The sequence below is a fragment of the Camarhynchus parvulus genome, chromosome 2, assembly GCF_901933205.1.
Source record: "Camarhynchus parvulus chromosome 2, STF_HiC, whole genome shotgun sequence".
In the NCBI taxonomy this organism is placed as follows: domain Eukaryota; kingdom Metazoa; phylum Chordata; class Aves; order Passeriformes; family Thraupidae; genus Camarhynchus; species Camarhynchus parvulus.
This window is the reverse complement of record NC_044572.1, coordinates 146,213,888-146,227,580: the sequence shown is the minus strand read 5'-3', so window position 1 is coordinate 146,227,580 and position 13,693 is coordinate 146,213,888. Positions and strand designations below refer to the sequence as shown.

The 13,693-nt window shown below is 39.6% G+C and overlaps 1 protein-coding gene across 1 annotated transcript in view; it reads left to right on the top strand.

Moving 5' to 3' along the window:
* Positions 1 to 13,693, top strand: part of FAM135B (family with sequence similarity 135 member B) — a 194,506-nt gene that overhangs the window by 85,595 nt on the left and 95,218 nt on the right. The window contains exon 3 of the mRNA XM_030944057.1: positions 5,628 to 5,707. Coding sequence (XP_030799917.1) covers positions 5,628 to 5,707 — 80 coding nt within the window. The remainder of the gene's footprint in view (positions 1 to 5,627; positions 5,708 to 13,693) is intronic.

Here is a 13,693-nt window from a genome sequence, read left to right as displayed (position 1 = left end):
TTTATGGATTTATTGTATTTGCTGTAAGTCTGTATTACCAAGTGTCAAATTCACATGCCACTTCTACCAAGGCTCTCTGAGAAAAATAGCTTGTTATTTTTGGAGGCAATATCTCATTTATCATTACTGTCAGCTCCATATCACTATCAGGCAGTGCTTTCCTACACATTTGTGGTGGAGGATCTCCTGTAAATATTTTGGTGGCCTTTGCAATGTCTCAGTCCGATTCTCCAGTTTTAAGCATAGATTTTGATCTCCACATCATGTTCTGTTCTTTGTATTTTTTTAATGTTCATGCTTCACATGATTTTGGAGAGGGTTGTTCAGCTGGGAAGAGATGAAGTTGTCTGTAGGATTTCCCCCCAAGCCTGAAATTCAAAGACAGCTTCTTACACTGAGGGAGGAGCCATGTCCCTGGAATTGCCTTCACTCAAGCAGCATCCAACCCTCAGGGCTCTGCTGCTGCAGGTCCACACATTGAATGTTCCTCTCAGGTGAGAACAGATTATGTAGACTCTAGGAGAGCTCAGGAGACAAAACTGATTACTCTTTACCTTGAGAGGATTGGAAGAGTCTGGTGAGCATGACCAGACTATGAGGCTACTCCTTGATAAGAGCATTTAGAGACAGCTGGAGACGGTTCACTTTGTTTTGAGGAAAACAAGGCACACTGCATGGTCAGGGGTACTTGTTGCTTCTCAGCATGATTTATGCCATTTATAGCTCAGAGTTCCTCACTGGAACTGATGAGTGGTCTTAGTACCCCAAAAAACCCTTTTCCTTCTGCCATCCTGTTAGAATCATAGAATGGTTTGAGTTGGAAGGGACCTTAAGATCATCTTGCTCCAACCCCTTGCCAGGGCATAAACCTCTTCCACTATCTCCGGTTGCTCAGGACCACATCCAACCTGGCCTTGAACATTTCAAGGGATGGGGCAGCCCCAGCTTCTCTGGGCAACCTGTGCCAGAGCCTCACCACCCCCTGAGTAAAGAATTTATTCCTAATATCTGACTGAAATATATTCTGTTCAAGTTTGAAGCCATTCCTCCTTGTCCTGTCCCTTAGCAGGGACTGAGGACAGTACTCAGTGACCCAAGAGTGTGGGTTTTTGTGGAGGCACTGAAAAAATGTTTTATTTATGCTCAAAATAACATGGCTTCATTTTATATGTTGGTCTCAGCATCACTCAGACTGGTAAAACAAAGAGGTGTAGCACAGTGGGATGGGGAAGTGGAGATGTGTATTTGTGTTTGCTGCTGGAGAAATTGTGTGGGACTCTGCATCTTGCAGTGTATTTTATAAAATATTTGATTTCCTGTGTTTTGATCAGGACACCCCTCCTCACAATGCACAAGCTATTATGAGTAACATCCAGCTTCACAGTGTGGGAGCAAGAACCCTCATATTTTTGGTTTCTCTTGGTTATAAAGTCACTGTTTGGCAATTCCTCCCTGCTTACAAAGGCTTAGAGAAAGCTCCGAGGAGGAATGGATAATGTTTGCTTGTTTAATGATTTAAATATTGATATGTGGCTGAAAAATGGGAAAAAGAACCCCAACCCAACAACCAGCAAGAACACAACAGGTACTGGGTTTTATTATGTTTCCTGTATGGAGGTTGCTTATTTTAATTGGACAATAAGCATTCTTGTGAGACTCAAATAAGGATGTCCTTGGGTTTTTCTGACCACCCAAGGTGAAGCTGTTCTTTCTTTATATACTGCTTGTGATATTTATCTCTGATATTTACCTCCTCTGGAGCTGTTAACATCTTGCATGAAACTCTCACTGAAAATATTTTCAGGAAAAGTATTATTTGTTTGTTTTTTGTTTTTTTTTAAGAATAAACTGATAAGCTGTGAGCACTAATATTTCTCTGTAATTTGTAATTCAATCTAACACTTTGAGCCTTTAACATTTTCAGTGCCATGTGTGTTCTTTACCATGAATATCCCTGAGGTGTTGGGGCGATCTGAGGTGCTCTACATCTCTGTCCTCTGCCATTAATCCAACTGAGCACCTTGAGGTACAAACTTTTGCAATGCACTCATATGGACAACTGAACCAACAAAAGGACATTTATAAGCCTCTTTTGTCTTTTGACTAAAGACGATTCTCCAAAGTCTTTCTTTAGGAAGGATCTATCTAATTCCATGATTATTTATACCAGAACTCCTTTATGCCATTGCATTATGAAGGCCAGACTTTTTGGCATTAGGTGCCAAAAAATCTGCAATAAATCATTTATTAATAATTGTTTATTGTGATTCTTTTTTTAAGAACTAAAACATGCCTGGTCTCCTAAAGAATATGAGTTACACTTTTGGCTGCAATCCTCAATAGTGCAGAACTTGCTAGTCTCTGGATTCTCTTTATATCTGGGCCTTCAGTCTCAGAGTTTGACCTTAGTCTGAGAGTTCCTTAGGTTTCTATGAATTTTCTATGGATTTTTCACTTTGACCAGTTCAGTTTGGTGGGAACACAGGAAGATTGCTACTTGTGACCCCTACAACATCTCTGTCATCCAAATGAATTTACCAGAATTTAGGGATTAATAGGGAAAGGTTTAAATAAGATGAAGACCTATTTCTTTTATGTCCTTGCACCTAGTCCATTTGGCAAAGGACATAATGAATGTTGGAACTAACCTTGCTATGAAGTCACCAGTAGTGAGATATCTTCATGTGGTTTTGATATCCAAGGCAGAATTGCCTGGGAAATGAGGAAATAAATGTCTGCCCAGCATCCTCCAGGAGCTGAATGTCTCTTAGTCTGCTGAGAATTTTGGCTGCATGGCCATCATTGCCCAGAAAGGTTTTGGATGCTGGAATTGTTCAGGGACAGGTTGGATGGCACTCTGAGGAACCTGCCCATGTCAGGGGGTGAATGAGATGGGCTTTAAGGTCCCTTCCAAAACCGTTCCATGATTCTGTGATTCCATTGTTTGAAAATGTCACCCTAGGCACCTCTGCAAAATCTCCCCAGCTTTAGGCGGCTTAATCAGAAGCACCAGGAAAGCCATTGGACATCAGTTTCCTACTGGAAATTTAGGGCTGCTGGGATGTTTCTGAACCTGAGACACACAATGAGGGAAGGGTGACATTCCCGTGGTGTGGCAGGAGATATTCCCTGGAGGAACTGCAGCCTCTGGAAGCATCTGCACTGGATCAGGGAATGTGTGAAGAGGAGAGAGCAGCTGAGGGTTCCCTTTATGGACTGACACTAACTCCCATCCCCATCCCCTGAGCTGCTTGGGAGGAGGGGAGTATAAAAGAATGAAGCCAAGCCTAGGAGAAGGGAGTGGGCTGGAGAGAGGTTTTATTTTAATGTCTGGGCTTGTTTCTTACTCTACCTAATTGTGAATGAATTAAATTAATTTCCCAGAAGTTGAATCAATTTTGCCAGTGGCAATAACTGGTAAGCAATCTCCTTGTCTTTATCCCATCCTATTTTTCAGCCTATTTTCTCCTGCTGCTCTGTTGATGAGGGGGAGGGACAGCTCATGTGGTTAGCAATTTGGCTGTTAGGCAAGGATAACCCACCACAACTCTGAACAGCAAAAATTCTAAAAAGAAGTGGCCAGACAGTTATAGAATATTATTCTTTGGAGCTGATGTAGTGGAATGGGCACATGGTAAATCGTAAATATCTGCATATGAAGGAGTGTGTAATACACTAATGTGTAATATCACTTTAATACCCTGTTACTGGTATTTGGAAGTTATTAGGCGTTGTGAGCAGTCTACACAGAGTATTTTTGTCAGTAAAAAAATTGTATTGCATAAAACCATAATGAAAATTCAAAGGGTCTTAAGGCATAAGTCTTATACTTGCTTTAGAAAAAATCAGGATCAATACCATCAATTAAAAATTTCTGCATAGTGCAAGAGCAGCATAATGGAGAGAAAGATCACGTAGCTTAGATTTGATTGCTATTATGTTTAACTGAACACTGTGTGTATTTAGAATATGATCTGCTTTTATTTTCTTTTCTGAAAACTAGCATGTAAACAGAGAGTTTTCATGCCCAAGCTCTTGACTGAAACAGATACCTAGAAATGTCAAAGGTTGTGCTGGAATTAGATCCCAGATGGGAAGGAGCTGCCAGCTGAAGCAGGTAGAGTAACATGAGCTTTCAGCTGTGAAGGACATGGAACATTTACCTCTGGAGTGGTGCTTCTTTAGTTTAGTCTAGTTTAGTTTTTTTTGTTTTCTCCCCATCAAACTCCTTTCTTCAGCTTTTAACCTCAGAAAGACAGATCTAGGTCATTCACTATTACACACTTTGGAAAGATTTTATTGGTAAGTGTAGCCCGAGATGTTCATACAGGAGTTCACAGATAACTTGGTGTTTTCATAAAGTTACAGAATGGTTCAGGTTGGAAAAGACTTGCATTTAGAGGCTGGGACAAAAATCAGGCCAAAACTATCTGTAAGTACCAGTGGGTTAAAAAAGTTTATAAATAAAGAGACCAAAGGAGGGAAAATCCAGAGAAAGGGAGACTTTTGTAACACCAACATATGGTGCTAGAGCTGGTTGGTGGGAGGTCTGCAAAGAGGTGGAGGTATACTGAGCTACAATATCCTGGACTGGGTACTGTACTGAACACTGCCCCATATTCCTCATCCATGGAAGTGGTGGTGAAGGAAGACTAGGATGAGTTTTTCCTTCTGTTTAGACTGAGCTCATGTTCTGGGGACTGAAACAGGCTCCCCAGGGAAGTGGTCCCAGCACCAAACCTGCCAGAGTTCAAGAAGTGTTTGGACAATTTTCTCAGACACATGGAGGGATTTTTGGGGTGTTCTGTGAAGAAATTGGCCTTGATGACCCTTGTGGGTCTCTTCCAATGCAGGGTATTCTATGATTCTATGTGTAATTTAGACCTATAAAAACTAGAAACTATGTGAAATTACTGATGTTTTCTTTTTCTGTCTTCCTTCACCTAACACAGGGATGCCCTATGGCGTAGAAAACAACCAGAATACAACTGGTTTAGATGTGATTAACAGAATCACAGAATGGCAGGGACCCCAGTGGGCCATCTGATCCAACCTCCCTGCTCATGCAGGGTCACCCCAGAGCACAGGATTGTGTCCAGACAGTTCTGGAATATCTTCAGTGAGGGAGACTCCACACCTTCTCTGGGCAAATGATTAATGCTAACATTTTTCTGATAGGGTAGACTCACCATGGAACAGCAGAGTTATAACTATTATGCATAATATTCCTAGATGTCTTTCCCTCAAAGTTTTTTTGTTGTTTGTTTGGGGTTTTTGTTTTGTTTTGTATTAGATTGTTGTCACTCCACTTGTCACTCTGATATTGGGGCATTTTATCATAGAAGTTTCTCTAAGTCTCCTTTTCCTACAGGAGGCCAAATGCTTTTCACAATCTTTCATTATTCACACATCAGGCCGTTGTTTCCACTCTGTCTGGTGTAAAATAGAAAGGCCCAGATCAAACCCACTTGAATTAAAGCTAAAAAGCAGAAGAAAAGATCCTGAACATGCCTGTTCTCTTGAGCCATTTTGGGTGCAGATGCCCAGGATGTGCTGTCACAGAATTTCAGGCTGGATCAAGAAGTCACTTCTCTAGCAGAGTATAACTTTTCATCCTTTCTCTCCAGGTATTACCAGATAAGAGCTGGACTGAAGCTCCCATCCAGGATCCCCCACAGGCTGTTTGCTACCATTGCAGGACAGACAGGTAAGCAGGTCCCAGAGGAATGTGATATGGCTGCAGGTGGGGGAGGATGGAGAAGGAGACCGTGTGGAACAGGTGAGCCTGGATTGAGATCCAAACCTGGTTTTTCCCTAATGATAAGTAGTTGTTCATCTCTGTTTAGGTGAGGGTTTGTGTGTGGTATTGGGCTTGTGTCTGCCAGAAAAGCAGAGGAAATTCTCACAATCTGATCTGAAAGCATGTCTCTTCTATGTGGTTCCTTGCTGACAATTTTCCAGTTTACTATTATTTTACATCTTTATAGTTCTATTTCTTTTTTCTAATAAATAAAAAAGTATTGTTCAATTTGGAAGTCTGGTTCAATTAAAATGCAAAATTATTAGACAGATATTATAAAACACAAATAATTATACCAAAATCTGAGAAAATCACCTAAAAAAAAAAAAGAAATCCCAAACTCAAAAGCTGACTAAAGAAATTTTCTTGGAAAATCATTGAATATATAAACAATTTAGTCTAGTTTTGGAAAAACATTTTGTGAAAAATCCTCATGGAAAAAAAGTATTATTTTACTACATATTGCACTGTAATTTGCCCTTAGCATATCCAGAATCCCCTGGAGTTCCTTAGATTTCTGGAAATGTCCTCAAATTACAGCAGTTTCTGGCATTAGTAATCTTAAACTAATGAAATGACCTCCTGTGAAGACAGCTAGAACTTTACTTTCTTGGGGCAAAAACCAGTCAATAACAAAAAAATTAAAAAGCCAAACGACTCCTGTTTAGAATAAACTATGTTTTATATTTACTTTTTTTACGAAATAGTATTTTCTTCTCCCTCATACATCTTCAGTCTCGAGAAAATAGTGAAGATTCTTTCACTTCTTCTGGAAACAATTCACGTAGACACATGGGCAGGGGAGAGGCAAGGCTGGCAGTGCAGTTACAGGATTAGCACTTGACTTTCATGGTGCTAATGCAATCCAGACTGGGCTCTAATAGCTTTATAGGGCTAACATCAAGACAAGGGATATTTAAGCCATTAAGGCTTTGAACAGTTTCTCCTTGGCTATCTTTGCAAGTACTTCCTAATTGATTTCATAGATCTGCAAGAGAGCATTATTTAATGGGACTGAACTTAAAGGTACACAGGCCATAATGTGGGGTTTTTTTCATGCCACTGATCTCTCTCAGTATGTGGATAACTGGAATAGGGCTAATTAAGTTTCTGTGCATGTTTCAATAAGACACTCCTATTAAAATCACATTACAGCAAAACATGGGAGATATAAAATAGTGAATAAACTCCTACCTCACCAGCAAGAATGACTATAACATAAGTGGAATTCATGAGCTCAGTTTAAAGGAAGTATTTTTAATCTTTCCCTTATCAGGTTTGTAGGATCTGTGAAAACTGAGAATATATTTTGGAAATGATTATGTAAATTCATAAAGTAAAATCTGTGAATTTATGCAGTAATAAAATATATAAAATATGTAAGCATAAAAAATAAATAGGTGGCAGTATTTATCTTCCGAGGCACATGGCTTTTTATTTTTATTAAATGTACAGGATTTACAATAAAACCTTGGGAACTGACAGCATTAGCAATGTTTGCTTCCCACTAGATGTTTTCAGCAACAGAGGCAAACCCCCCCATAGGTTACAATAATTCAGCAGAGGGAAAGCTGCAGTCTGTGCTAGGCAGTCCCTTGGTGGTGACCAACCAAATGTGAGCAGAAAGAATTCCAGAATTCCATCCGTGGGACTTAGAGGTCGTGCAGGAAGCCTTGGTGACCTACCACGTGGTCCACAGTTTATCCATATCCTGTGTAAAATTTAGGAAGAGAGGGGGCTGTGTGGCTCAGTCAAATCACAGGAGAGCTGTGGTGGAGCCCAGGAGCCACTGTGGTGTGGTCACTCACATCCTCATACTGACAATTAGCTCGTGCTGAGTCAGGGTGCATGAGCAGGAATATGCTGTGAACATAAATACATTTGTAATATATTTATGCATTTGTAATTTGTAATGAAATGTATATTTAATTCATACTCCTAAGCATTTTTAGCAAGGTGTGTTTCCCTAAAGACAAGACTAGACTGGTGGCTGGGGATTTTCATAGAATCATGCAATCATAAAATCTGTAAAAGACCTCCAAGATCAAGTCCAACCTTTGGGCTGAACATTGCCTTGCCCACTAAATCATACAGTGGAGTGACACTTCTGCTTGTTTTCTGAACACTTCCAGGGATGGTGACTCGGGAGCTTGTTCCAATGCTTACCCACTCTTTCAGGGAAGACATTTTTTTCCTTATATTCAACCTGAAACTCCCCTGACTCACCTTGAGGTAATTTCCCTTTGTCCTATCACAAGCTGTCTGGGAGAAGAGACTGACCCCCTCCTCCTTTCAGGTTGTTGTAGAGAATGATAAGGTTTCCCCTGAGTCTTCTTTTCTCCAGACCAAACCACTCCAGCTCCCTCATCTGCTCCTCACAGGATTTAGGTGCCAGATTATGCTCCTCATTTCTGAGCAATGAAAAGGAGAGAGGGAACAAGGCTTGTTGTGCACAAGTTGCTGTCATGCAGATTTCATACCCCCACGAAATTCAGCTTCCTGTCTTTTAATAGATACCATGACTGCTTTGGGCTTGTGAAGAAATTATTCTCTCTGCTCATTCATGTACAGCTCATAACAGCACAAACTCCATTGCCCTCAGCATCCCTCCTACAGGGCTGACTTAATGCAGACATAGCCTGAATTTAAGCCCTAGAAATGCCTTTCTGAGTGGATTTGTGGGGCTCTGGCCCCTGGTGCTCTTCAGCATCGTGGCTTGTTAATGTCACCATGTGATGGTGTCTGCCTGCAGCAGGCAGTGGGCTGAGCCTGTGGGACCTAAGCATGAACAGCCAGAGGAGCAGGGAAGTGAAGATGCCATCTCACAGTTATAATTTGTATAATTAGCTCCTTGGCTCCGTTGTCTTGTGACCCACTAAGTGTCTACCATAAGATTTTAAGCTACTGTATAAATTTTGGGGCAAGTATTCATAGAAGTAGTGAACATACAGTCATTCATTGGTTTCCAGGTTGCAGGCACAAGCTGAAAAACTGCAGGAGCTTTTCTTAAAAACATGTATTTAAAGCATCTTTTTTTGCTCATTCGAAAGAGCAATGCTCAGAAACAGCTAGGATTAGTTGTTTTATCTTGATGTTCTGCACTGTATGAAAGAGGGAAAAATGGAGACCAGAAAGGTACAGAAGAGGACAAGTTAAAGAACATGGTATGCATGGGATAAATCTTGGCAGCATTAATGCCAACAGAGCCTTAGAGGATGAATTACAACATTGAAAATGCCTGATAAACCAAATCTCAGAAAGAATATAAATCTCCATCTCTTCTGCAGTGTTTTGCAGTAGTCTACACACCACTTGAGTGCATTATAATTTTGAAACAGAATTATTCTTATAAGTGAAAGCTGCAATTGGCTTTTTCGGTAAGTTTTCAACCCACTATGCCTCACTCCCATGTACTGCAACCAGCAATACTCGTTTGCTTCCAGCTTGCCTACTTGTTTACCTTACAGGCCAGGGAAATTGTTTTGCTGGGTGAACGTTAAGAAAAAAAGTTCTTTTGCATGGCATATAACTAAAGAAATTACTCAGGACTTTGATTTGTGTCCTGATCTCCTTTTTTTTTCCATCAAGAATTACCACTTTGCCAATTCTCAATACTCCAAACAGGCAAATATTTTTGAAAACTTGACCTGAAAATGTAATTACAAGTAATACAAAGTGAGAAAAATTATCACTGGCTATGCCAATCTTTGTTGGACTGTAGAAGTCTTCCATCTAATTTTAGTCAATTAAATTGTGTTATTGTTTGAAAGTGCAGAAAGCCAAGGACAGCCAAGAAATTAGATTCTACCTTCATTTATTGTCATAAAAGGCAGGGAGATAAGATACAATGTTTCTTCCAGACAAGTCAAGAAAAAGCAGCTGTGATTGCCATTACACATTGACTCTTTTTATTGGTGATGTAAAATTGTGTACTCACAATTTTATGCTTTTTCATAAAATGAAATGCCTGACTTTAGGTGACAAGAAGAAGCACAATTTCAATTGTGGCATGCAAAGAAAAAAAAAAGTAAGAGCATCAGAAAATCATGGAATCATAGAATAATTTAGGTTAGAAAAGGTCTCTTGCGTCCCACCATTGCCCTAACACATTAAACTCCACCACTAGCCCACGTCCCTAAAACAAAGAACATTGCTATAGACTCTGTCTGAACTATACAAGTTCATGATAATCCACACTGAATTCCTCTTCCTATAAATTAAATGATTTAATTAAATCTGTGGCTACCGTTCACCTAAGACATAATTTGAAAGGTTATTTGCATTTCTGATATGTTCCATAATTAACTGTTTGTGCCTGTTTTTAATAAACAAGCAGTGATCTTAATTTCTTCATTAATGTTTGACTATCTCAGAGCAATTCCCAGTGAAGGAATTCTGCTTTGATTATTAAAGAGAAACTTTTTATTGTAAATGGCTTCTTAATGCAGTCAAAACAAACAGTTGCAGTTAGTTGCTCATTAGAGCAAGGAGAAACAGCACCATGACTTGTGGAACAGTATGAAATTGCAGTCATTATTTTCAATAACTTCTTGAAAGGTAATTTCTTCCTCCATTAAGTGAAGGTAAGGTTACTGTTTTTGAAGTATAAAGAAAAGGGGTAGAAATTTATGCTTTAGCAAACAAATGAGTTTATTTTCAAAGCTTATTAAAAGTAATCTGGAAATAAATAGGGATTTCCTATATAAAATAAAGCATACCTGATAAATACAAACTATATCCAGAGCACACTTCACTGTGAGAAAAGGTGTTTTGGGGATGAGTTGTCTTAGGAAACTTCAGCTGTGAGGCCATAAGAGATGAGCCCATCCCTGGAAGCATTCAAGACCAGATTGGATGGGGCCCACGGTCTAGTGGAAGCTGTCCTTGACCACGGCAGGGGAGTTGGATTGAGATGATCTTTAAGGTGCCTTCCAACCCAAATCATTCTGTAATTCTACAATCAGACATTTTAAGACTTGTTAATTCGCAATCTAAAGAGAAGTAATTCCATTATATTCCAAGACAAAAGGAGAAAGAAACAGAGAAAAAATAATGAAAAGGAGCAAAGAGAAGATCTTTCTGACTGATGTGATACTTCTGTGTGCATGTCTCAGTCATCCTCCAGTCAAGGCCTTTCATAAATGCCTCAAAGGATGAAAGCTGAAAAGTCTTTTGGCTACAAGAATTTCCATTGCAGACCTTCAGCTAAGCTGGAAATGCTCAATTCCCCCCTCCAGAAGCTGGGTCAGATCACTCAGATGGGAATGGAGTAGGTCCCACAGTCCTGGAGATGCTGAACAGCATCCCAACCCAAAATTGAGACCTGGTCAATGGAGAAAGCCAAAGCCAAGAAGGGTCTGCCAGCACCAGCACAGGCCACAAGTCTATTCCCCTGGCTAGTGAGTCTGAAACACAAAACTTCAACATCAGTGAAGGCCTGGCTGGAAGAGAATCCAGCTGTTTCTATATAGAGAGCCAACACAGCATTTCTGGTGCTTGCGGCCAAGGGTGAACTTCACCTTTGGGGTTAAATCAGCCATTCAGCAGTTTCAGACCTACCACTCCAGTGTGAGCTGGCCTTCACAGAGCTCTCTTCTCTTCCAGGTTCACCTACATATCTTCACTTTCCCCACACAGTGATTCTCCCTGCCTTCACTCTGATGTAAATTTCAGTTTTGGGATTCCTTTAAAATCCATCACTGCTCTAAACACTGGTGAGGCACACCAATTCATTAGGCAAATTGCACCCAGATAACAGTTGTGTTGTTTTCTGCATTGATGAAAAACTATGTGCTATTGTAATGTCCCATAATTTACTCAGAGATTTTTGCCACCTGAATTAATATTTGGAATAAATATATGGAGTGGCAACTACAGAATTATATAAACACAGTGAATGAGTATTTGCTCACACAAGTTTCTGAAGAACAGAATTCTTTTCAGATATGAATTTTCTAACTAAATGAGGCTCTTAAGGAACTAGCAATGAGTTTAGAAACAGAAATAAACACTACAAAAGAAAAAAAAAAGATGCTGTTTGTTTTAACAAAGCATTAAGCATTTAAGAAAGAAAACTTTCTGCTGATCCCAAGCAGTTCAGTTATTCCATTATCTCAAATTTCAGCATCTCTGAGAAATGAACCTTGGTTTATAGAACAAATCAGTGATAAGAGACTGTATTTATGTTAGGATCCTTCGTACAAGGAAATTAATAGGACATCTTGTTTCTTATCATCACTGAATCTATGCATGGGCAGAGAGGTAGCTTTATATAATTCTTTCCATGAGGCTAATTCAAAATGTCAAAAGGCAAGGTTAAGATAAAGGATTCCTCTCAGAAATGTGCAGCTTTAATCAAAAGTCACACAGAGGGAGAAAACATCCTGAACTTTTTGATCAAGCAATTTTAAAATTATGGTGTCTCCTTTAGAAATATAACATCTCCATTTATTCTAAATATAAATATGCTAAACATAATATTTCAAAATTAAAACAAGTCTCTTCAAACATTTAAATATGAAAATGATTATACATTGAATGAGTTCATGCCTGAAAAATGTTGTCTTTGCACTTTACAAGTAGGCTTATTTTAGCCCTGGAGGGTCTGCATGAGTGTTCCTCTGCCAAAGAAGCTTCAGCAACTGGGTTTTCAAACTTCCTTAAAGCCAGATTTGCAACTCAGTACATGAGGATAAATGTGTCATGTTCAACCCTGGTTTGTTGATTTCAGAGCCTAAATTTTCAGAAGTCACTAACCAGTATCAGTTCAGTCTTTATTTATTTTTTGTTCAGCCTGGAACATGCCAGTTTCAATAGAAAGGTACTTTAAACTGGGATGTCAAAATGGCAAACTAAATAACAAATCACAGCTTAAAGTCTGCAATAAGCTCTGATATTTCCTGTTCACTGACTGCCAAAAAGGTGACAAAAATGGACAGCTTGTAACAAATTATGAAAATCTTGACAATCAACTGTTACAAACCAACATATACAATTCTTATCTATATCACAGGAGAAAACCCCACAAAATGTACCCAGAATTCTATTCAGGAGACAACCCTGTTTTATTAACAAAGCTCCTTGAAGTCTGTCATCAGAACCACAACCAGGATTTGTCCTAGTGGTTCATGGAGCTGTAAATTCTTGTGAACTTCAAGTACCTAGAATCTTGGTGCAGCAGATTTAGTCCTTAGATTGAAGAGCAGATAAATTGTCATTCTGGAGACATGACAGATAGAATTGAAAGTTTGTCCTGCATCACTTGAAGTCAGTGTGAACTTGGAGCAGTATCACATGTAACTGGCAGCTCTAATAACCTCAGATTTCCTTGAGGAAGGATGTATCAGAGGGCCTATGACACACTGAACAAAGTGTTTTCTAGTGTTTCTAGAAAACACTAGAAAATTCTGCAGAAGATGCTCCTGTGCTGGATTTATGTTAGCTAAGAAATAGGTAAATAGCACAACTGAGTGTTTTCATAGTATTTTCATTTAGTTTGGAGAAGACCCAAGTCCACCACTAAATCATGTCCCCCAGAGCCACATCCAGATATCTTTTAAATACCTCCAGGGGTGATGACTCAACCACTTCCCTGGACAGCCTCCTCTAGTGCTTGACAGCCCTTTTTGTGAAGAAATTTCTCCTAATATCCAATCTGAACACCCCCTAGCTCAACTTGAAGCCATTCCCTTTGTGCTATCACTTGTTACCTGGGAGAAAAGAGGAACTCCCACCTCACTACTTCATACAATTGAGGTTCATGCATAAAGCCTGAAGAGAGCCCATTGTGGAGCCTTCCTACCCTCCATCAGACCAACACCTGCCCAGCTTGGTGTCATCTACTCTTTTTTGCCATCATCTTTCTGTTTTTCTAAAAGCTGCTTTTTACTTATT